Source organism: Bison bison, unplaced genomic scaffold, assembly GCF_000754665.1.
Source record: "Bison bison bison isolate TAMUID 2011002044 unplaced genomic scaffold, Bison_UMD1.0 scf7180017864452, whole genome shotgun sequence".
In the NCBI taxonomy this organism is placed as follows: Eukaryota; Metazoa; Chordata; class Mammalia; order Artiodactyla; family Bovidae; genus Bison; species Bison bison.
Window position 1 is genome coordinate 8,031,292 of NW_011495014.1, and position 26,426 is coordinate 8,057,717.

Below are 26,426 nucleotides of genomic sequence, written 5' to 3' on the forward strand. Positions count from 1 at the left end.
TTACCTGGGAGCTGTTCTTACCCGGCCACGCGTAGCAGATGCCAAGATGCAGCCCCTACACGACTCAGGATTAAGAGAAGAGACCCGGCGGGGGCCCGGTCCACTTATCAGGCTGCAGACAGCGCCACCTCTGCAGCGCGGGCTTGGAGCCTGGCTTTCCAGGCGGCCTGTCCCTTGGCCCGAGAAGGCCTCTGAACCTTACAAGTTGGAGCTTGGGGTAGCACTGGAACCTAGCAAAAAACAAGAGTTCCCCGCCTACTATAAGTGGTGGAGGTGGGAAAAGGGTGGACTGGAGGAGTCAGTGATACACTCTGAGTCCCTTTCTGGGCCATACTCTCCTTCCCTTGTCAGCAGGCTAGTAGATGTCAACTGTGAGAGAGGAACTCCTCCTCACCTAGGAAAAGAGAAGGGAAAAGAATCCCCTTTCACCAGATAGATGCAGTGGTATATTCTGGCTGGAACACGTTGGGGAGTTTTTTTTAATTTTGCGTGTGTGTGGGAGGAGTGAGTGAGAGGGGAGTTGGGTGGGCGGGAGGTAGGGGGAAGGGAAGAGACTTGGATAATTGTCTAGGCATTTCCATTCAGCTCCAGTGGCAATGAAAGAAAGATGGACATGGCTCAGAACCCTTCACAGTGAATGCCTAATAATCACTGTCACCTTGGTGAGGAAGATGTCAGTGTGATGTGCTTCGCACCCTGAGAAGTCGAGGCACCACTCTCATTCTTCCACAAGCTAAGGCCCTTCACTGAGGCACAGGTGAAATAGGAACAAACTGCTCCAACCCCTTATCAGAAACCCTCCCTCCAGCTTTCTAAAACACTTGCTCCCAAGAAGGCTTAAATTTCTGTTTTGAGAGTTGCAAATCAGTGTTTACTTCATAAAAGAGAAGCCATGCCTCAAACATTTAAAAAAATTGAGAGTGGGGTGGGGGAGGGAAGAGAAACCTAAATGACAAGAATCATAGGGAAGTCTCATTTTAAACAAAATTCTGCAGTCTTCTGAATTTGGTATCCTCTCTCTTAAATATTCTCCACTGGTCATCAATCAGGCTGCTAACAATGAATTAACATTTCTCAACAAGAATGTGAACATTTCTAATATAAATTAATAAATATGAATAATCCTTACAAGGTTTTATATTTGCTCCCATTAAAGACAAATGTGTTCCTTTAGAAAGTTTATCCTGAAAAATAATTTTAAATTTCAGTGTGATCTATTAGTTGTAATAAAATGTCACCAGATCTGGTATCACCCTTCTTTCAGATTACTGGAAAGAAACATGAATTTTATGAATTTTCCCCAAATGTGATTTATTTTTTATTCAGGAACAAAGAACACATTAACTATCACAACATAAGTAACTCTTAATATTTAACTAACTTCATCATGTAGCTATACATACAGAAAAAATTAAACCTATGTCTATTATTAAAGAAAAAGAACACTAAAGTCTTTAAATAATCCCACCAGTGATTTTTATCACTGAGCAACTAATGTTTTAAGTTTGGTATTTACTCAGATATTTATCTTGTCTGCTATTCTCTATTATAGGTTTATTCAAAAAGAACACCCAATGCATAAATAATCTAAATTTTAAAATGAAAACAAATTTTAAAAACCCTATAAACATTTGACATCACCACATTCAATAGTTCTAACTAGAAACCCAAGCAATAAGCTTAGACATTTGAAAAAACATAAATTATTGTTACACAATTGCATAATCCCATAATAAACACTGTAAACATGAATACAATGAATTACAGCTTTGTACAAAACAATCTTTTAAAAGGCAATAAAAGACAGTTACAATATTGTTTAGAAATTCAAATAGCAGTGACTGGATTTTTCAGTAAATGATCTTGAGCTAAGTTTGCAATCAAGTATTAATATATAATATTACAAACCCAAAATCATCACGTAGAACTTGACATGTCTGTTTTCAATGCATCTTAAGTCTCCCCATTAAAGTGTGAATTAAGATGCCGGAGGAAATCCCCCCTGGATGTAATGGATGGTGGGAAAACTGCTTGACAGAATTCACATACGCGAGGTATATGCAGTTCGGAGCCTGTGCCACTTAGTACCGATAAGTCACTGTCTTGATTAGGAAAGGGCTTCCAAATGGGCTGCAGGAAACAAATAAAAACATCTTCTGTTATTTGTATTTAAAATCAACTTGCACTGAATTTCAAATTCAAATTTTTTGAATGGGATATATAATATATATGAAATTCCCTAATATGAAAGCAAATTACCTTTCCATAGAATTAGCATGAGGACATGACTCAATTCTCTTTTTCATAAAGGGTATAGCTTAACTTAAAGAATCACTTAAAATACACATTCACACACTTTATCTTCACAAACTAAAAAACTTTCAGTTTTAACACCAGCATGTTTTTAATACCCATTATCACAGTGATAATAGTTTTGGAGCAACAGTCAATACTGAGACTTTAAAAAAATTAAAATTCTATCTTTTTTAATTGGAAACTTTCAGTTATAGGACCTTTATTAGCACACAGCACACTAGACCTGATGTGTGTGAACATGCATTTTGATCAAGAGTAATTTAAATTTTACTACTATTTACCAGCAAATCCACAATGAATAAATCATAGAAATAAGTACTTTAATTTTTGAAAATAATTTTTTTAAGTATGAAATGAATTTTATTGATCAGTTCTTTTTTGAAACCTCAAATATTTAATCATTCAACAAAACCCAACACTGGATGCATTTTTTTGACTTCTTATTTTGCCTCCATTATACAGTGCATACTTTGGCCTTCTTACCCTTTCTTGTGGCTCAATAAAGTGAAGCCTGTCAACAGTTGCCCAATTGAAGAATTATGGAAAAGCATAATTCAACAGAACTACCTCCAGTATAATAAGCAGCATATACATACTCTTAACTGTATTTACTATTAAAAAAATATTTAGAAGGGCAAGAGAAGGCATTTAGTTCAGAGTAGGTGCTCTGTTAATGTTTGTTGACTAGAATATCTTATTTTCCTGAAATGCTATAAGCCTAATTATTTCTAAAATTTGCTTTCTTATCTTAAAATATCTAAACTCTGGCACTTTGAGGAAAATCACCTCAAAAAGCCAACTTAAAGAGATCCCTTTGTGCTCCTATTACTAATTTGATCCAACTCTTGACACAGTGTTAGTTTTCATTCCTTTAACCAATCTCTTTCATCCTGGTTAGCCAATCATTATGTAAACAGTATATTACTAATTGAAGCATTTGGGGTTCACATCATCACTGTCTTCTTATAAACATTTTACTGGACAGCTGTGTACAGTTGGTGTAAATATACAAAGTCTGTCTAAGCATCCAGATACATTCAAGTATCAGTACAGAGGGCTTATAACATTGACTCAAATCCTTTTGTGAGAAGTGGCAATTTTATAACAAAAAACAGTAATATTTAAAATACATATTTGAAATTTGGAGTGAAATCATTTCCTTTCTCCCATGATAAAAGAAAAGCAGTACTAACTGTGAGTACGTAAGAGTTAACTAGACTTAAATTTTAGTGTTGGCAGTTTAAACAAAAAGTACAACTAAAATAGGTACCATTCTAATGGGAAATTGATATGGGTACAAATAAAAGATTATTAAGTTAAAGATACTTTTAATTAAAATATGTAAAATAGTAACAGGCTCAGGAGCAAACAGTTGATAAGCCAATCTTCTACTGCCAGTTTATTTTCAAAGTCCATACTTATCCTTCTCTGTTAGGAGCTATTAGTTCAGATTTGATCTTTTCACAGAATTTGGTTGGGACCCCAATGACTGACTCAGCAAAAGTAGGAAGAAAAGAAAATCACATAGAGCAAAATAAATAGCTATACTTTAGACTTTATTATGATAGCTGAATATATAAAAAAGTAACTGTTAAGTAGTAATGATATAAAAGTAAAAATCTGAATTATGAAACCAAAATTTCACTTCCTTTTGTTATCAACAACTCAAGAATTCTGTATTCCTCATAGTAGCTTTACTAAAGTAAATAAAATGTTTTAAAAAACCCATTTTAAGAAATATCCTTTGAATCCTAAACTGTAACACAGCGTTCAAAACAGACGAATTTCTCTGCCTTTTCTGCCAAAATATCAATTATCTAACCTTATGCCCCATGTCTTGTGACAGCTCAACACCAATTCTCCTGCATTTTTTAAGCTGAATACTTTTCCATCAAGTTGTAATCACATACCAGCTGTTTCCCTTGCTGCAGCATAGAAAGCAAATGCACAATGCAGGGTGCCATCTACTGAAACATGACTGTACAGACTAGTAAAAGAACAAGCAGGAGATATAATGGAGAAAAAGTAACAAGCATTAGAACTGATGCACTTCACAGCTCCACAGGAATTCTACTTGCAATAAACGAAATTGTGTAATTTGTTTCATTAAGTAGTAACTATAACTGTGACTATGATGTAAAATAAGGTACAATGTAGAACATAAGTGAGTCAATAATTAAAGCTTATTGTCAGAGCTGCCTCCTTTTCTCCACTGCTAAACTATACCACAGCTTGACTATTGCCTTCTTTGTATGTGGATTTAAAAGTCTATAACCTATAAAAATACTGACAAAGCCAAAGAGTATTAATCAAGTTGTTGGTGTGTTTTGGTTTTCAGTACAATATCTCAAAGCAAAGGGAAATCAAACAAATGTCCTCAATTTGTTTTAGACACTTGTAGCAATCTGGATTTTTAAAAACAAGCTTCTGTTTATTTTAACAACTGTATATTTTTCAGTTGTCTTCAGGCATTAAACACCCCCCCCCCCATTTTTTTTAAACTTAAAGAATCATTTTGTAATAGCACCTGAATAAAAGGGAGGGTAGGAGGGGACTGGGGTGGCATTAAGGATGGGCTGTAAGTAGTCTGCAAGCTTTAGAAACATTAAAGAATTTGATAAAATTTATATATATGTAGAGACTATTTAAAAAATATATTAGGCTGCATGTTCAGGGCCAGATTAGAAACCAAAACCAAACCCTCCAGATCCTAAGTACTGTATAAATGAGACTGCACAAAAGTATTATTTGAAAGACATTTCACTTATTTTCAGAAATAGAAACATACAATGTGATAATTTACTTATTAAAAAATGATGCATTCTTATAAAGGTAAGTATAACATATACAAGTTTTTGATAAAAAATGACATCTGCTTCACAGAATGAAATTTAATAAAGAATCTTATTATAACAATGGTACTGAGTAAACATCTGAGTAAGGGACTATGTAAGATAATGACACACACTAGATATAGATAAGGTTACATGTATTTTAAAATGTGCCATAAATTTTAAGGTATTTTATAACAGACCTTTGCCATAATCATCTTTTAAATTTCATGTCATTTATTACAAGACCTGGATTTTGTTAGTTGAAAGCTTAACTTTGGCTAGTCAGTAGTTTAAAAAAGATGTCTGATAACCTGAAAGAGATACGTATCTGTGCATGCATGGCAAAATGTGTGTTCACACATAATATATTTGTTAATGCAAAACAGTTACCTGCTGTGGTCCTCGGATAGCTTTTCCTGGGGAATCGAGTGAAGGAAAAGGTGCATCAGATGGGTCCTGAAGTGGGAATGTATTTACAAATAATGCATTATGGTCTCCAGGTGGCAAACACGGAGCTCTATCCAGAGATGTCCTAATACAAGTATTTGAGGGTTTTGTTTTGTCAGTTGTTTTAAGGTTTTGTATAGCTGAAGCTATGGGGTCAATTCCCTGAATTTCAAATAAAGTTTCTTCTGTTTTGACAAAGTTTCCTGGATTGTCTCTGGGCTCCATATTAAATTGATCCTGGCACACAGTCTCAGATGTGACAGAACCAAGGACATCGGGTCTTTCTGGAGTGCTATGTAAGAAAGTAGAGTCATTGTCTGTAGGTGGAAACTTGACATTGAGTTTAGAAAGTGATTCAAAAGATGTGTCTTCCTCATCTTGGCCCAGTCCTCTTGGTGTGACAGATGCGATGCACGGTGCACCTCTATTTATATCATCTTTTGCCTGAGGCTTAAACAGCACTTCTTGTTTATCTGTTTTATCCGTACACTGTATAGGCATAGAGCACTGTGTCTCTGCAGGGAAAAAAACACAGAAGGAAAACAGTCGCATTTCAATCATTCTTACAAATCTGAATGTTCAATTAGCTCTGGATAGATGAGTATTACTTTTTCTATTGGTTTTTATAGTAAGTGAAGACAACTGGCATTTTTTTTACATTTGCGACCATCTTACACAGAAATATTAGCAGTCTCCAGTGTGTGAACTGGAATATAACGTACTAATCACAGTTTAACCACTTTGTCTTTTCCTAGGTCTTGTGCTGTAAGCCTTGAGTCTTGTTCACAGTTATTCTGCTCTACACTTAAAAACATTTGCTTATAGTATATACATTTCAACATTTTGTCAGTAATGGAAGCTGCAACTGTTAGCTTGCTTAGACAAGTAAGTTATTAAAAGGGAAACTCCTTACCAGTCATATATATATTAATATACTGTCCAGGTTAAGAATCTATATGAATTAGGTCATTTACTCCCCTATAACATGTCTGTGTGACAAATATCAATATATCACCAATCAGCTTAGTCACTGTCTACTCTATGTGAGGGAGTAGTGGTGGTGGTGGGTGTTAGGGAGAGAAAAGATTGGAAGCAACCAAGAAGGATGAAATTTTAGGATGCATGTTCAGAAAACTCTACGTGAAGATAGGATTTTCTCATTTAGAAAAGGCCTCTCTAGATAACAGGTAGTTATCAGGTATATATTAGAAACTCCGAAGCTCATTTATCTAGAAGATACTTTTCCAACAAATTCAGCTCTCAAGGACACAGGCAAAAGCTAGAAAATAAGAAAATAGTGCTTTTGAGGAGTCAGGTTTAGAGCCACAAGGCCCACAGATGAATTTTGCTCTTATTCTTATTTTAGATTCATTCTAACAAGCTTGATGATGTCTGCCTGGTTCATAGCTGGTTAGAAGCAGCAAACTACAAGGTATGGACCTGAGTTGTTAAAAGCAGATGCAGTTATCAGTAAGAGCTGAAAGCATGAGACAAGAAAAACAAAAAAGCAGAACTCAGAAAATACTACAGTTCAGCATAGGGCCAACAAGGGCTACGTTTTTCAATGCAAAAAAATAATGATCAAAGCACTCTCCATTGTTGATGATATTGAGAGATTAGAAAAAGCTAAATTATGCCCCACAATGTTATTTCTAGAAGACAGTGAAATTGGAGGCTGGTAATATGTGTATTTTCATTAAATGGACAAATGGTAAAAAAAAAAAATTTTTTTTTTTTTTTTAAGTGAAAGTGAAGTCGCTCAGTTGTGTCCAACTCTTTGTAACCCCATGGACTGTATGTAGCCCACCAGGCTCCTCCATCCATGGAATTTTCCAGGCAAGAGTACTAGAGTGGGTTGCCATTTCCTTCACCACTGGATCTTCCTGACCCAGGGACTGGACTCAGGTCTCCTGCATTGCAGACAGACGCTTTATCGTCTGAGCCACCAGGGAAGCTTGGTGATTTTTTTTTAAATCAGCATGCTAAAAAGGTAGTCATCAGTGAAGCTGTACATTAACCAATGATGCCAATTTAAGCAGACAGGGTATAGAGAGCACTGTGCAATACAGCGTTTGCCCAGATCAGTAAGCACTTAACAAATGTCGTTCTTTTCCTTTCCTTTTGGTGTTTACAGTCTCATAACACCTTTCTCTTCTTTGCCAAGCTACATTCCAACACAAGATGTTTACTGTTTGGACATGATCGTAGAATGATGCCAACAGCTTCTTTAGTTCATCCTGTTGCATACCTCTGCCTCTCTTTAGTATGTGCCATCTTCTCTTACTGGATTAACTACTACAGCAGCCTTTGAACTGCTTCCTTGCATCTAAATTTTTCTCATATCCACTCCACTATCTACACTGCTTTCCTCTACCCTGCCTTAGTTTTCCTAAAATATGTATTTGGTCAGGTTATTTTCTTAATAAAACCTTTTCATGGCTCTCCAAGACCTTCAGCCCTAAAATTCGTATAAAACTGTGCATGACTGATCCTTGATCGCCTCTCCCTGCTGTCATCTTTCACCACACCTGCTCCACTCCTTACTCCAGCCTTAATGAACTTTGGTACAGTTGTCCAAAAGGCCATACTCTCTTGTCTTTGGGCCTTTGCACATGCTGTGCAGACTATTTGAACTGCCCCCTTCTGGTATTCTTTGCCTCACTCTTATATGCTCTTCATTTCTTGGCTTAGACATTCACTTCTCTGGATGGCTGGCTGTGGCTTCCCAAGACTGGTTTAGTAATGACTCGTGGGTGCCCTGAGGACTAAACACTCTGCATTTTATTTGCAAATTACCTCTTTCTCCCATTACGGTAGATTTCTTGAGTTCCTGAACTGTTTTGTTTCCCACTTTCTCCAGAACCCTGCTCAGAACTTGCACACAGTATGCCTTCAATAAATGCATTCTGAATGAATCTGAATCTCTTTTCCATGGAGCTTAGTATAATAATCTACATTTGCTAGATAATCTGTCTATAACTAGGAGTGAAAGTGAAAGTACAAGTCTCTCAGTGGTGTCCCACTCTTTGCAACCCCATGGACTATACCAGGCCAGAATACTGGAGTGGGTAGCCTTTCCCTTCTCCAGGGGATCTTCCCAACTCAGGGATCGAACCCAGGTCTCCTGCATTGCAGGCAGATTCTTTACCAGCTGAGCCACAAGGGAAGTGGTACAGTAATTAAGATAAAGCACAACTGGTTGGCAGGATTTCTTTGTCCTCTGAGGTTCTTAAAGTCCATTAACTCTCAAGTAGTCATTTTTCCTGGTAGTAGACTTTAAAAATGGTAGGAAATTCTAGGAAATAGTACTTTCTTTGTAGATTACACTTACTAATTGCAAATAATAAATCAGGAAAACCACCTCTTGAGGTAACTAAATTTTGTTAACACCTGAGAAGGAGGAAACACTTATCTAAATGTTCTTCAACAGGAGAAAAGATGAATGCAGAAGAATCTGCTGCTGCTGCTAATGACAACTATTAACATTAACAGAACTTCTATGTGCCTCACACTTATAACCATTGTATATGTGTTAATTCAGGGGTTAATTCCAGGGCTACACAGCTAATGAATGAATGGCAGATCTGGAACTGGAACTCAGGCAGCCTAACTCTAGAGCCTGTGTTCTGAATCATTATGACACACTGAACGTGCTGCTTTCTACATTATAGAAAAGAATCTCCAAAATGATAGAAATGTGCTTTAAATTTCTTTTCCAGAAGTAGGTCTATCCCCTTTGTGAACAAAACATAGAAAACCCAAACAAGTGTAAAAAAGCATATATTTTCTTTCAGTATAGCTAGTTGGCATACCTCTCAGCACATTAATCTTGTGAATTAATCTGTTCAAGCAATGAGAGTTACTATTTACAAAAAATTTTTTTTTGTTTAAATCTAAGATTTCTAAGGCTACTAGAAATCTAAGCTTAGAAAATTTAAAACTCAAGCTGCATGAAAGTGCTTGTCATTCTGACACTATACTAAGAAACATGATTAGGTGAGCTAAGTGTCTTTCTACTTTGTTTACTTCAAGGACACTTATCTCTAAATTTTAGATTTCTAAATTTTAAGAACAGGCTGTCCATTTGGACTACTTCTCAGTTTAATTATCTGGTATATGACAAAAGAAAAAGATCTGATGGTTGTTTTAACTTATAATCCTATATCCTCATCTCCTGATCCCCACTGAAATATGACCCTGCTTCATGGACCAAATAAGTACTTCTTCCTGAAGCCATAATTGTTTAAGCATACATTTCATCTTTATCCTTTCTCAAGGTTATTGTCATATGTGGATGAGAAAAAAAAATTAAAATTTATAATTCTACTAACTCAGCAATTTATGAATTATATCTGTTTCTTAAAAGTAAAAATCAAATTTTAACAAAAAATAACACAGGGGACAATCATGTTAAATATACTCTTTCCAGCTATATTATGCAAATCACAGTAAAACAGTTACTTTATATTTGTATTCAACGTAGTGTTCACCCTTAAAATAAACCTGAACAGGCAGGCGTCTTCCCCAACCCATCTCCAAACATTTCTTTTTCTTTTTTCCCCCTTTGATCTACTCCTTTCAGAAGCATAATATTCGATACTGTGGTTTATTTGGAGTCAGAAAACTTCACTGGAGTCTGTAGCACAAAAGACCTAAAATATTTCAAGAATAATGCTGTATTTATTATTTGTGACATAGTTAATATAAAACGTTAAGAATATTGTTATGAAACAGTTTTAGTGGGAAAGAAATTGAAGTTAAACACTCCAGTTGTTAAGTATTCCAGTTGACAGATACATACTCAGATTTAGACCTGTGTAACTTAAAAATGGTCAAAGTGTTATGCCACTGATAATGGGTAGGTTCTCTGTTTAACAATGAATATGTCACCATTACAATGTTTTGATAAGACGCTGATGTTAAAAGAGGCATGTTTATGAATTCTTAGGTACTACATCTCTATAGCTAGTAGATTTTAAATAAAGATAATTCTTTTACTTCAGAAGTACCTAGTGTTTTCAGTCTGTAGAAAAGATCAATTTCTCATGAAAATGACAGAAATTAAAGTGTAAAAAATCAGAGCTCTTTCTGGGGAAGTACAGCAAAGAGAGGAGAAGTAAACTGTGTCTGTCTACGAAGATTGTTTTCCTTTTCCAACAGAACACTGTGTACCTTTTCTGAAAACAAAATGGTAGCAGTAAGCAAAAAGTAAATTTTCACAATAAAATGATTTCTTAAATAGCCTAACTATGAGTTTTAAGAAACAGGAAGTGATCTTTAATTAAAGGGGTGTTAGCACTGCTGCAACAGCTTTCAGATTGAAAACTGTAAATCAATCACATCTCTTCGGAACTGTATGCTGAATATCTCAAATCACAAGGGCAAAGGAGAATTTATCATTATAAATGATCAGTTTACCTTCCTTTTGTTTACAGAGGTGCTTGGTAGCCAAATTCAATCCTTGGTATTTTGCTATTCATATTTAACTACTGAAGCAAATACCAGGAAACCTGTCTGGGGTTTTAGGGAAGGGTAGGGCTTTTAAAAACCACACCAAACTATATCTGTAAAACAGATATTCCTTTTGAGTTGTATTTTATACTCAATTTGCACTTTGTGCCTTCAACAGAACTGGACTCATGAAATGTGAAATGTTCATTTCTTCAATCAAATTAGAAGAATGTATCTATGGTGTCCAATTAACTTTCAGGCAGAAGTTAAAAAGCAAATCTAATGTTATAATTTTATTTAGCTCATATATGATAGTGTAGCTTCTAGGTTGTTTACTAATATATCAATTAATTTTAATAAGACACCCAATAGCAATTGAAGATTTTGAGAGATATAGCCTATATGTATTTTTCCAAGGTAGGACTTCTTATTAAGAGGATTAGTAATTATGTCAATCAATTCAATCTGAATAGCGCTACACAAAATAGACAGGGAAGAGGCCAATAATTATATAATGTAATAATTACAGAATTAAACAGCACTTACCCACTATAAGTGGTGAAAGGCACAAGTCACAATCCTCAGCACTTAATAAGCATTTAGAAATATTTTCACAATCAAAAAGAAATCAATTTCAACCAATAAAATTAACATTACTGTATATTAAATCAAACCTTACCAGGTGCAGCGGTTGGTACATTAAGTTTGCTTAAGTGGTCTTTTTGTGCTTTAGCTAGCAAGCATATTCTATGAAATTCTTCTTTCAGATCCCGGAAAGTCTTCTCTATATAGCTTCTAAAAATAAATTAACATTTTAAAATGTAAAGACTATATCTTCAAATTTTAAAAATCATGATTGAATTTACAAGCACCTTTGACTCTACCACAAAATAATTACTGAAAGGTTCAAATTTAAAAATATCATTTTAAATTCCTAGACAATATTTCCTAAAACAACTTTAATATTTGGCAAGCCAGGCACAAAGTGAGTGATAAAGTTCTAATACATACATATTGCACAAACTAGCACGTCTCCTGATTCCTATATTTCACTTATGCTGGCTGTCTCATTCTTACATTAGAAGCTGCAGTGTATTGCCTTTTTGTCCTCTGTAGATATTTTAAACAGAAAAAACTTAATTTTTTATTTTTTACATTGAAAAGATTAAAGATCTATCCATATAGAATGATGTGGCCATAATACTTATTCTACTGAAATAGGAGAACTTCAGAGAGTTCAGCTTTTAGAGCATCTGTGATATTAACTATATGACTTATTTAGATCATTTTAACATGGAGAAGCCTTGAGTACATCTCTTCTGGTTTTAAAAGGCTGCTGTTTCTTACAATTGCTAAAAACTTAAGTATGTAAATAAACTTGTATTTCAATATTTATAATTTGTAGAGTGGGCAAAGAAGGATACAGAACTACCTTTCATGGAATAAAGGAGTGCCAAGATTCCTTGGTGAAGTTTCTTTCCTTGGAGAGGAAACCTCTTGTCTTCTTACCTTAAAGATATAAAATGATTACCACTTTAAATTGCTTCCAAACTCAAATGAGAATGGATTAACAGAAAACAATGGAAAATTTACCTTCCTCACTGAAAAGTAAGTTTAGTTTTACATATATATATTTGTATTAAAGTCAAAGTGTTAGTCCCTCGGTCGTGTCCAACTCTTTGTGACCCCATGGATTGTGGCCCTCCAGGCTCCTCTGTCCATGGGATTCTCCAGTCAAGAATACTGGAGTGAGCAGTCATTCCCTTCTCCAGGGGATCTTCCTGACCCAGTGATTGAACCCTGGTCTCTTGCATTGCTGGCAGATTCTTTGTTTACTTCAAAGGTAAGGCACCAGGCAGGGAAGCCCCATATATATGTATATATTACAACAGATTTTTAAAAAATGAGAACATTCAGTAGAAAAAGGAAAATGAAAGTAGAAAAATAAGATGAAGTCATGAAGTATTTCTGGTAACTTCAATACTATTTCCAGTACTGCTAATATCTTGATGAAATTGCTACTCTGATCACCAAGCATCTGACATGACTAGAAACTTTAGGAAAAAAAATCCATGTGAGTTTACTTCTTTTCCATTATTGGCCTATACATCTAAATCAATGTCTTTGTATTTTGCTATAGATTCTTTGATGAGAAATGCAGCTGTATAAGAGGAATAAAGAAAACCAAGTTACAGTTCTTTAGCATTTAACAAGCATTTTTAAAGACTGTGCAATTATGAATTTAAGCTCCTTTAACACAAGTTCTTGCCACCACCCTGTGGTTTCCACTGGTATTACACTTATCATGACACACAAGTCAACATTAAAGAACATGTATCCATGGCATAGTTTAGATTTTTTTAAAATCTTCAATCACACCTAGAGAACTTTGTGTACCTTTTAAAACTACAAATTGATAAATTCAAATATTTGAAAAAATCTTAATATTATTCAATTATTTATAATTTGGCCAAACTGCATGGGATCTTATTTAAGTTCAAATTCAAACGAGTATTTTGTATTAAGTGACTTTTCAGATTTTATTCAATTAAGGGCATTGTAGCTATTACTAACATGGATAATTTTACTTCATTGCTTACCACCTGAGTACATCTCCCTTATAACCTTACTTTCCAATAGGTTCTTTCAGTTTCTTAAGAGTATTTGTTTGTTCTTTAGGGAAAAATCTGATTCTAGTTTGTTTTTCTTAAAATTCGTATCTTCTCCAATTTCTTCAGTTTATCGTTCTACTTTTCCAGCTTTTTCTAAATACTAGTTGTTTGCTTAACATTTCTAAAATAGTGTTATTAGTAAGTAGTAAAATATAATCTTGGCAACACAAACATTTGCGATTTTATATATTATGTTTTCATACTGAGGTAAAACAAAGATCATTTGTTGATGCACACTTTTTGTCTGCAATATTTAGGCCATTTCTTCTTCTGGATTAAAACTGCTTTGTTGAGCTTTATGGCTTCCCATGTGGCTCAGTGGGTAAAGAAGCCACCTGCAAAGCTAAAGATGCAGGAGAATGGATTTGATCCCTGGGTCAGGAAATCCCCTGAAGAAGGGCACTGCAACCCCTCCAGTATTCTTGCCTGGAGAATCCCTCGGACGAAGGAGCCTAGTGGGATACTGTCCAGAGTTGGACATAACTGAAGTGACTAAGCATGCACGCATGCACACACTGAGCTTTACAAAGCAGTCATATAAAAGACATTTTCACATTCACAGTTTGTTTTTAAAAGTGGTAGACAATGTTTTCCTTTAGTGTTATGTGCAATTAGAACACCAGTAGATTTTAGTGTAGATGAGGCAAAAAGGCAACATTTTAAAGCTAACCAATCATGTCAGGACACTGCAAGAATAAAAACCTCTGAAAAGGTTATATTAAATCTATAGCAACAAAATAGAGAAGAGGTAATATTAAGAGAACAGAAATATCTGACAATTTAAATAATAAAAAAAGGTGATTAAACTAATAATCTCCTTTTAAAATTTAGTATCTGAGATTCTCAACATGTAAAAAAAAAACCAACTCTCTTAGGAGCTAGAAATAACCAGAGAAGTAACTCCTATAATTTTTGTCTGAAAATGAAGATAGTTAAAAGAAAACAGTGATGAAGACTATTCCAGTTTTCAAAGTATACTGATTCACACATAAAGTAGGAATGATTGCTTCTGAAACTAAAGCCTAAAGACTAATGGGGCGGGGGGGAGAAAGAGGTGAAGAAAAGGTAGAAAAAGAACGATGAATTTTTGTTTTGCTTGCCAAATAACTCGTGTCGACTTACTTCTGAATTTATCTGGAAAAGATTCCTGGATTGTACTGGCAGGGGGTAAAGGAAGACAGACTTACTGAAGAATCTCTGAAGCATCTAAATTAAGGACTTCAAGTTTTCTTTGGAGTTAGGGACAGCTCTACTTACTATTATTTCTGTTACTATTGATATATTTCAAATGAAATTTTTATGTCCCACATCCCAAGAGAAAATTCAAGAGATCTTAACATGCTAGTTAAAAAAAATAAAGGAAAGTAATTCTCTGACATTTTGAAGCAGGGTTTATCTAGAATGGGTAGAGAAAGTTAATGTTATTTTCCATTGTAGCTATCAAATGCAATTTTCTGAAAAAGATCATCTATTTTCTCATAGGATTTAAGATTAGTATAGTTAATAGCAACTCAGAAGCTCAGAATTTCTTTTAAATGGTAAAATTATCTTACCTAATGAAGACTACTCAGTTTTGTGAGCATATCAGAGAGTAAGTGAACATTAGAAGAGATAACTAATATTTTGCTATTTTCAAATATTTTCCAGGTGGGTCCTGCACTGCAGGAAGTTGAAGTTACTACAACTTCAGATAAGGAAGCAAGAAAACTCTGAACGTTATATTTTAGGAGATTTTAACATGAAATCATTCAACAAATGAATTTATTTCGAGGTACTAAAACTTAAAATACTTAACATTATAAACTGTTCCAAGTACTAGTTTGGAAATGGCGAACTTGTGGAATGAATACTGAAATAAGAGTTTTACACGTCGTACTTTCATTTACACTTCCAGTATGGCACTGGATAAGTCATTCAACTAAATCATTAAGATAAACCCATTTGAAACAGTTGGAAGACGTTGTGAAATGATTCCTTAAATTTCCTCTTATGTAAATTGGGAGAATTTGTTTTAGTGTAAATCAATTTAGGTTTCTCATAGATGAGTAGTATATATAAAAAAATGTTCTGTTCAAGACCTAGTTAAATATGCAAAGATATTTAAGAAGGAGAAAAATGAAAAAGTGCTAATATTTCATTAGTCCAAAACCTTCTTATTCTTAATGCATATGATAATGGCAAATATTTTTGTGTTGGAATCCAAGATTTGTCACACATCAACATTTCAAAGAAAGAAATGTATATTTCCCCTAATGCCTGCCTTTTTAATATTTGGCACTAAAAGTATTTTGTTCTTTTTATAAATCGATGTAAAAAATACAGAAATGATTCACAATAGCAAACATATGAATTCAATCTATGTGTCAATTGATGATGGATGCGTAGTGAAAGAAAATGTGGTATATATGCAATAGAATATTGTGTGTACACACACACACACATATTTTAAGGCTGAAGACATCAGCTTTAAAAAAGAAGAAAATTCTGTTATTTGAGACAATATGGATAAATCTAGAGGACATTATGTTATGTGGAATAAGATAAGACAGGCACAGAAAAACAAATATAGCACAATCTCGCTTATATGTGAAATCTAAAAAAGTCAAACTCATAGAAGCAGTGTAGAATGGTGGCTGCCAGGGTTTGGGGGAAGGTAGTGGGGGGAGATTTGAGTACAAAGTTTAAGTCATGCAAGATCGATCAATTCTGGAGATCTAAAGCAGAGTATGACAACTACAGTTAATACTACTATACTGCACACTTGAAATCTGCTAAGAGTATAAATCTTAAATGTTTTCACCACAATAAAATAGAAAAATACTTATATGAAGTGACAGATATGTTAATTAGCTTGACTGTGGTGATCATCTCATAATGTATACATATATCAAAACATGTTATACATTGTAAATATATGTAATTTTTATTTGTCAATTTATACCTCCAAAAAGCTAAGGGAGAAGAAGAAATGCAAAAAACAATTTTAATCAGAATCATTAGTTGACTCATTAGTTTTTCTTAAAAATCATTAGTTTTTAAAAATTTTGAAGAACTAAAGTCAGCAAAATTAAACTGAGTTATTTCAAACTCTTCAATACTTTTAGGGTATATTCTCTCATATGGAGGGAATCTTACCTTTACAAGGCTAATACTGAATAAAGGTGGTAAGTCTTCAATGATACGTATTTGAACTATAGCAATGACTATCACTTTATTCTAGGATTCATATCAAAGATTCTCTCTAAATTTAGCTGAGATCCTTTCATGCAAAAGGAATATTTATTTTCCAATATCTCAGGCCACTGAGTGTAGGGTATATTTGATTTTACTTCTGAGATTATGTTTTTAAAACAGAAAAGAGAGCTATGTTTTTACTTGGAATCAATATCAACCAAGAAGTCAAGGTGAGATGGAATGGATCAGTAAAGGGAATATAGACTGTGGAATAGTTATAAGCACTAGCTTAATAAAATTTACTACAGAAAAAGAAAAACGAGCAATGGAAAAAGAAACTGAAAATAAGGATTCAGTTATCACTTAGATTTCTGAAACTAAGAATGAAATGTTAAAGGAGAAACTGAGGTTGCGTTTATTAGTGTAGATATACTGAGACAAAAATCGACTGAGAAAGGGAAGAGCTTCAAGTAGAAACAGGAACAAAAAAGTTACAAGAGATTGGATAAGAATATAAAAGCATATTAAAAGTTTAAAGACAAAATATAATTTTAAAAAATACATAGAAATTGTGTTTATAAGAACTTATGGCCATGTGAAATCTATGGTCCTCTCACTCTCAGTAGTATTACTGAAAATCTAGAAAAGCAAAAGGAGCACAAATTCTAGGAGCCTTATTGGTTCTGCATGATGCAGTATGCTAGGCAGATCCACTGCTGGTGCAGGAACAATTCCAGGGCAAGATGGGATCCATCCCAGAGTTCTGAAGGAAGTGACAAGAAAATAAACAATATAAAAATAATATTAAATATCCCAATTATTTCCAAGTGCTTCATAGGGTTTTGGTTTAATGTTAATACCCTCAAACTACTATCAACTCAATGTTACAATAAAACATTAAAAAAAGTTGTCTTGCTGAATTTTCTTAACAAATAAATGTATCTAATTGTGGGAATGCCTTTTTATATGGAACAGAAAATAAATGATTAATTTTAAAAAGTAAGATTTCCCATACTTCCCTCACCCCTTTGCTGAACACTACATTTAAAACAAAATAACCTGGGAAAATTCTTTTCATTAACTACTCATTTTATGTTTTGTTATTACCATGGTGAACAGAGAATATCTTCATGAAAATAGCTGTTATTTAAGCAACTTGCATATATTATTTAACTTAATCCACATAATCTTGTGAATTGTTGTTATTTAGTCGCTAAGTCGTGTCTGACTTTGCAACCCAATGGACTGTGGTCCACCAGTTTCCTCTGTCCATGGGCTTTTCCAGGCAAGAATACTGGAGTAGGTTGGCCACTTCCTTCTGCAAGGGATCTTCCCAGGAATTGAATTTGCATCTCTTGTATTGGCAGATGGATTCTTTACCACTGAGCCACCAAGGAAGCTCAATCTTGTGAATTAAGTATTAATACTTGAATTTGATTTTAACACTTGCTAGAGGCTTTGCTAGAGGCCTCCCTGGTGGCAGAAGACGCAGGTTCGATCCCTGTGTCCAGAACATCCCCTAGAGAAAGAAACGGCAACCCCCTCTAGTAATCTTGCCTGGGAAATCCCATGGACAGAGGAGCCTGGGGGGCTACAGTCTATGGAGTTGCAAAGAGTCGTACATGACTTAGTGACTACAACAACAGTTACTAAGGCTTTGGAAAGGTCAAATAATTTGCCTACCGTCTAGCAGAAAGAGAAGCTACAATTGGAACCCAAATCTTAGTGCCCCAGGCTCCCAACTTCTTGGTTTATAGGTCCTAATTGCTAGAGAAGTAAAATAGTAAGGTTATCTAACCTGGAGAAGGGAAAGGCTACCCATTCCAGTATTCTGGCCTGGAGAATTCCATGGACTATATATATAGTCCATGGGGTCACAACGAGTTGAACATTACTGAGCGAACATTACTGAGTGACTTTCACTTCACTTCATTTCACTTCATCTAGCATGATGAGGAAGATGGATAACACTTACACATTGCACCAATGGAAACTAATTTTAAGATTCTAAAACTTGTCTGTCATATAACAAATACAGTTCTCAGTGAGGCATAGTTATAAGCCAAGTTTTGATGTTTAAATATTACCTGGGGGAAGAAACTTTTGGTATAGCCTTTTTTTGTGCTCAAGAATATCAAGAAATTTAAACCCCAAAATTACCTGGATAGATTTACTGAAGCTTTACAAACCAGTTCATGTATTCTCAGAGGCAATTTGGCAACAGTTTCTTAACCAAAATTTCAGTTTAAGTGTTTCTCAACCTTGTCATTAAAAGCTAACCATCTGACAACGCATGACAACTGGAGTACCTTACTGTTAATTCTATCCTTTCAAAACCTTACTTCTCTACCTGCCTTCCTAAATACCTCCTAATAGACAACTGGACATAGTTATAGTAGCTGACTGAAAATCCTTGTCTGATAATCTCAGTTGGTACATTATTTCATGATTGATATCTGTTCCCTTGAAACTGGGTGATATTTTCTTGACTCACCATACGTTGAATAATTTTGGACTATACCCCAAACACTGTGAATATTACATTGGGGAGACATTATTTTATGGTGCCAAAGGGTGTTGATGTTTTTTGTTTTCGCCAGGTAATTAGATTGTTTAGACGCAGACTCCACACTGTCACTCCTCTGAAGAGCAGCAGCTCAGTTCTCAGCTCATTCCTTTATGCTTTAGCTGCAAACTGCTTTCAGTGTGCCCACACATCCTTGGTTTTGGGGAGATCCAGAGACTTAGGCTTAAACACAGAACTTTGAGTTCATTTTTTCTGGCTCTCTCCTCTATGGGGCTCCTTCCCTCTCTGGTGACAGTTGTTATTCTGGGCTCATTTTCCTTTCTGGTTCTTGCAGCCAGGATGGTGGTAGGCTTTCGATTGGAATTTCAGCCACTAGAACTGTGGCCACCCTCAAGACAAAACCACAAAAAACTTGTAAATTTACTCTGAGCCAATTATATGCTCCACATTTTGACTCCTCTCCAAAATATGCAAAGTTTATACCTAAAGTCCTCAGATAATTGTTTTGTTTGTATGTTGCACAGTTATTACTGTTATTTGTAGAGGACTGGTTTGCTCAGTACTCATTCCTCATTGTAACATAAGCTGAACTTCAAAACTCAATTTTCTTTTGTTAACCCCTCCATTCTTTTGAGGATTTCACCATGGTTTTCTAGAGATGTCTTCATCACCAATCCAATGACCTTTCCTAAAGTTCACCTTCTGCTTAATGCTCATTTGACAGTTTTCCACCCTAGTGAGCAGCTTTTCTTTCTTGATAATCTTTTGGCTACCAGTATAATATTTAGGTTTTCTTAAGTTCTGGTGTTTTCACTGGTCCTTATTCTTCCAAGACTAAAAATGAGGGTATTCTCTAAGATTAAGACATGAGGGTACACTGTTCTTCCCTCATTATACACCTTTCTTATTATTCATTCTCATGTTATGTCTATCGAGTATTCATTTCTTAAAGTCTATCTTCAGGCTCACCCTATCTCTTGATAGCCACTCTCAATCTTCTTTGAATCCAATATATTTTTACATATTCTGTTCCCTATTGTAGAGCACCACATTTTAATATATAATGTAATGACCATTTCCTTAAATCTGATTAACACTGCTAATCTTTATCTTCCTTTATTAATATAAGGCCATTCTCCTTAGCATCAAAAAACCTTAGAGAAAGATAAAACCTTAAGGAAACTGAGATTAGGCTTTCCTGGAATAGTAAAATTCAAAACAAAGCTAGAAGTCTGATAAAATGCTACCAACTTTTTATTTTGCCAAGAAAAAGCTTAGTAAAAACAACTAACTATAAAGATTTCTTATCTTTTTCATATAAATGAGAAATTGAGAGACTTCCTTGGTGGTCCAGTGTCTAAGACTCTGCACTCCCTAAGGAGGAGGCCTGGGTTTGATCCCTGGTCAGGGAACTAGATTCCATATGTTGCAAATAAGAGTCCACATGCCACAACTAAAGATCCCACATGCTGTAAATGAAGACCAAAGATCCTGAGTGCCACAACTAAGACCTGGTGTAACCAAATAAATGTTAAAAAAGAAAAAAAAAAAGGACATTTATCAAAAAAGTAGAAGGGAGAGTTTTAGATTTAGCTTTACCAGAAAGTTTTCACTCTGTCCTCAGGACAAGGTAAGAAACAAGAGCTGGGACAAGAACAGGGATTCTGTGACTGCAACATGGGAAAAGAGGAGGAGGAGAGAAGGTTCAATGAGCAGCATCAAGAAGGAAAGCAGGGTCTACTGTGGCAACTGACCACCCAGCAGGGATATATCCTAAATTACACTTTCAGGGAATCTGGACAAGTCAGTGAGCCCTTGCAGCATTATTTGGATGAAATGTAGAAGGAAACATAATACTGAAGAGCAATTAGAGGTAGAAACAGCAGTGGGTAAACCCATCCAATATGGAATACAGAAATCACTACTGATAAACAAAAGAGGAGACAGAAAACAAAAGATAGCCACCTCAGAATTATTTGGTTTTCCAAAAGGAACTTAACAGAGAAGGAGAAAAACAAATCACATTTAATAATGGCTTAGAGAAAGCCCAGGAACTAATTTACAATAGTTTTATTAGGATTCTAGGATCTTTCTATTTTAGAGCAAAGTATCAAGGTATCAAGTGTATGGAAAGATGTTTAATTGACAAAAAAAAATCTTTCAGGGAAAAAGTCAGCTTTCATAACAGGGCAGGAGTGCCTTAAGCAAGCAACAAAGACACTGAAAGAGCATAACATATTGGCTACAAATGATAAATTAGGTGTGCCATCCCCATCTCTTCCCATCAAATTCTAGCAATAGCTTAAAGAAGACTACAAATTCAATAAGAGTTGTTAAAGTAGCAACTTTCCCGGTGGTCCAGTGGTTAAGACGCCATGCTTCCACTGCAGGCCACAGAGGTTTGATCCCTGCCTTGGTCAAGATAAATTAGGGATGAATAGAATACAGTAACTCTGTGTTGTGGACTCTGGAGAAGAGTAGAAAAAAGAAAACAGGGAAATGTAAGAAAGCGTACAAAAGTGGGAAATAAGGGGAGAAAAGCCACATTTGAGATATTTAAATTTGCTTAGAAGTCAGAGAAAAAGATTTAAAAAATAATATGCCACGTCTCATTATCTTCTCCCCTCAAAATTTATTTCCAGTATAATAATAAAGCAAAACCTAAAATTACATATTAAATTAAAAACCAGAGGCTCACCAAGATTAATATAGAGAAATCTGTTGTGTTTCTTTACATTAACAATAAAGTATCAGAACTGGAAAGTATCAATAAAAGAATAATCCCTTTTAAAATCACATCACAAAATAAATAAAACACTTAGAAATAAACCTGATCAAGGAGGTGAAAGACTTATATGCTGAGAACTAAAAAACATTAATAAAGGAAACAGCAGATGATTCAAGGAAATGGAAAGACATTCCATGCTTTTAGATTGGAAGAATTAATATTGTTAAAATGGCTGTACTACTCAAAGTAATCTACAAATTTAATGTGATCCTTATCAAATTACCCATGACATTTTTCACAGAACTAGAACAAATAAGCCTAAAATTTATATAGAACCCTAAAAAACCCAGAATTGCCAAAGCAATCCTAAGGAAAAAGAACAAAGCTGGAGGTATAACGCTCCCAGATTTCAGACAATACCACAAAGCTGTAGTAATTAAAACAGCACTATACTGGCACAAACAGATGGATCAACAGAACAGAGCAGAGAGCCCAGAAATAAACTCACACACCTACAGTCAATTCATCTTTGAGAAAGGAGGCAAGAATATACAATGGAGAAAAGAGTTTGTTCAGCAAGTAGTTATCGGGAAAGACAGAAATCTATTAAGTTAGAACACACCCTCACACCATACACAAAAATAAAATGGCTTAAAGACTTAAATATAAGACATGACCCCATAAAGCTCCTAGAAGAGAACATCGGTAAAACATTCTTTGACACAAATCGTACCAATGTTTTCTTTGGTCAGTCTCCCAACAGAAATAAGACCAAAAACAAACAAATGGGGTCTAATCAAACTTATAAGATTTTGCATAGCAAAAGAAAGTATAAACAAAAGGAAAAGATAACCTATAGAATGGGAGAAAATATTTGCAAATGATGTGACTGACAAGAGCTTAATTTCCAAAATATACAACCAGCTGACACAACCCATTAACAGGAAAAAAAAAAACCCCAATCAAAATATGGGCAGAAATATATATGGAATTTAGAAAGATGGTAACAATGACCCTATATATGAGACAGCAAAAGAGACACAGATGTAAAGAAGAGACTTTTGGACTCTGGGGGAGAAGGCGAGGGTGGGATGATTTGAGAGAACAGCACTGAAACATGTGTATTACCATATGTGAAACAGATCGCCAGTCCAGGTTTGATGCATGTAGACAGGGTGCTCAGGGCTGGTGCACTGGGATGACCCTGAGGGATGGGAAGGGGAGGGAGGTGGGAGGGGAGGTAGGATGGGGAACACATGTACACTCATGGCTGATTCATGTCAATGTATGGCAAAAACCACCACAATATTATCAAGTAATTAGCCTCCAATTAAAATAAATTAAAAAAAATATATGGGCAGAAAACCTAAATAGACATTTCTCTAAAGAAGATGTAAGATTGCCAATAGGCACATGAAAAGATGCTCAACATTATTAATCATTAGATAAATGCAAATCAAAACTACAGTGAGGTACCACCTCATACTGGTTAGAATCAGTTCAGTTTAGTAACTCAGTTGTGTCCAACTCTCTGTGACCCCATGGACTGCAGCACGCCAGGCTTTCCTGTTCATCACCAACTCTCGGAGTTTACTCAAACTCATGTCCATCAAGTCAGTGATGCCATCCAACCATCTCATCCTCTGTTGTCCCCTTCTCCTCTTGCCTTCAATCTTTCCCAGCATCAGGGTCTTTTCTAACGAGTCAGTTCTTCAATTTTTACAACAGAAATTTCAATGTAAATATTAAAATGATTTGGATATCAATTTTTGTCTTAGAGTTTGTGATATATTTATTATGACACTTTGGGAAAACTTTAAAGAATAAACTTGTTGAAAGCAACCTTCTAATTATTATTCTATCAGAAAGTTTATAAACAAAGACTAATCATCAAAGAAAGTAATATAGAAGTGTTACGTATAAAAAGAAGGCATATTTGATCCAGTCTCTAAAAATAAAACCAGGGGGAATGGAACATTTGCTCTGAGAAGGCAAGTTACTATACACAAACACATCTTCTCCAACTCTTTGTAATTCCTAGGCTAGGCTGTGATGTGCCATTGTATAGTGGACATTTCTATCTAATAAAAGATGAATCAAGCCTTAATGGAATAAGGGATATATATATATATATACACACACACACATATATATACATACTATATATATATATATATTTTTTCATTTTACAAAAGTAAGAATGTAAGAAGTCATATTTTTTTTAAAGTTCCTCTCTCAGGAAAGGTATGGTATGTTTGGTGATGTAAATCTTATTTTATTTTGTCATGGAAATCACTTGATAGTTACCTATCTTGACTAATGGTCTAATTTCTGTTCAAATTATAAAACAATATTTATCATATACCTGTATATGATAACTTTTATTTTAAAGCATTAACTATGCATGTAAAACCAGGTACCTGATAATATATAGCAACCTAGCCCACAAATAAATCTAGTTTAAGAGACTTACAACAGAGAAAGTATCTACAGTGGTGAGAGAAGATATGGGGGCTTGAAACTCAGACGGAGATCTCGAAGTGAGAAGTGCACTTGAAGTCCAGAGTATATGAGATATGAACAATTTAAGGATGGAAACCTCCCAAGGCCATCCAAGACCTAGACTTGTGAGGCAAAGATTTTATAAGCTACAGTGCCTGCCAAAATTGTCACACAATAAATGGAGGAACACACCATGGGTAAATGTCTCTCACTGAAGGTCTACAGAATAAAGAAACAAAAAGAAGCACTATCCTCTGAAGTCATGATGATGTCATTTAAAAAAGTTTATAGTAAATGAAATTGGTTTTTCAAAACCCTCAGTTTTAGCTGTCCGTTTATTTTATGTTGTCCATAGTAGCCTGGAATAATATTAGTCCTTGCCTAGAAATTATTATTTTTCAATTAAAATACTGTACAAAACTTAAGTTTACATGTCTACGTATATACTATTAAGATATAAGCAAGTTAAGAATTTATTTTTCCCCCCCTACTTAAACTAAATGTTGAGTGCCTGATAAAGTGTACCTTTAGCTCACTGGGAATATTTATTTCTAAATTAAGGTTCTATATATTTATCTGTGGGCTTCCCTTGTGGCTCAGCTGGTAAAGAATCTGCCTGCAATGCAGGAGACCTGGGCTCGATATCTGGGTTGGGAAGATCCCCTGGAAAAGGGAAAGGCTACCCACTCCAGTATTCTGGCCGGGAGAATTCCATGGACTGTGTATAGCCCATGGGGTCGCAAAGAGTCAGACACCACTGAACGACCTTCACACATATTTATCTGTACCATAAAATGATAATTAGAATTTCATTTTGTCATGTAATAAGGGTTTCATATTGTCTTATAATTTGCTTGCTATTACTATGGATCTGCAAATCTTTGTTTCCCCAACTAGGCTGTAGCTCCTTAAAAAAGGCAAATTTTACCTCTTTTTTTTTTTGGTATTCCTATCAAAGACTAGCAAAACTGGGAAAATAGAAGGGAGTTCAATAAATACTTCTTGTCTAAATGATTGACAAGTGAATTTTTAGACATGAGTTTTCTTCAAACATGTCATAGCTTCTACATACACTTGCAATTGCTAGGTACAGCATATCTTATTTCCTTAATGTTAGCTCTGATGGCAGCTCCAAGCTCCATCACTGTTTTACTATTCTGAACCTACAAAATTTTTCCTGCTCCTCAAAACTACCATATATTTGTAGCTGGTATATCATTGTATCACAATGATAGCTACATTAGAAAATTTGCCAAGTGTCTAACTAGCATCTTTCAGCAACAACTGTGTTCTTTGTATTTTTAAACTTTTGTTTAAATACCTCAGATGAAAAAAAAGATGCATAAAGAATAAATTATATAAAATCAGAAACAAAGCATAAAAACAGCTGTTTCTACACATGAATACATGGTCTCTAATTAGTTAAAAGTTCAAATAAACTCATACAATATCTACTTTGTATCCTGGATCCTAGACCATTCAATAATGTCTATTTGGTTATTAAATCAGGACTTTAAGTCAGAGGGCAGTTTAGAGGTATTGAATGAATGAGAGAAAAAATTTACTAATATTGCTAAATTCTTTTATGTATTTTACATTATTGCTCCCTATATATTGTGTCAAAACACTCTAGACTTCTGTATAACTTACACACACACACACAAATGGAAAAGAAAGATGACAAAATTTTGACACACCCTATACACCTAGGATAACATTCACTTTGACAACTGAAGTGGTTCCTAAAGCACTATTACAGAAAATTTCGTTTTCAA

The 26,426-nt window shown here is 34.8% G+C and overlaps 1 protein-coding gene across 2 annotated transcripts in view; it reads right to left on the minus strand.

The window, feature by feature from the left end:
- Positions 1–1,292: 1,292 nt before the first annotated feature.
- The window catches only part of TANK (TRAF family member-associated NFKB activator), a 77,699-nt gene continuing 52,565 nt past the window's right edge, over positions 1,293–26,426 (minus strand). For both annotated transcript variants that reach the window (XM_010858972.1, XM_010858971.1), the window contains 4 exons: positions 12,481–12,557; positions 11,728–11,843; positions 5,541–6,112; positions 1,293–2,130 (listed from right to left, as the gene is read on the minus strand). In XM_010858972.1, the coding sequence (XP_010857274.1) occupies positions 1,954–2,130; positions 5,541–6,112; positions 11,728–11,843; positions 12,481–12,557 (942 nt within the window). In that variant the 3' untranslated portion in view covers positions 1,293–1,953. The remainder of the gene's footprint in view (positions 2,131–5,540; positions 6,113–11,727; positions 11,844–12,480; positions 12,558–26,426) is intronic.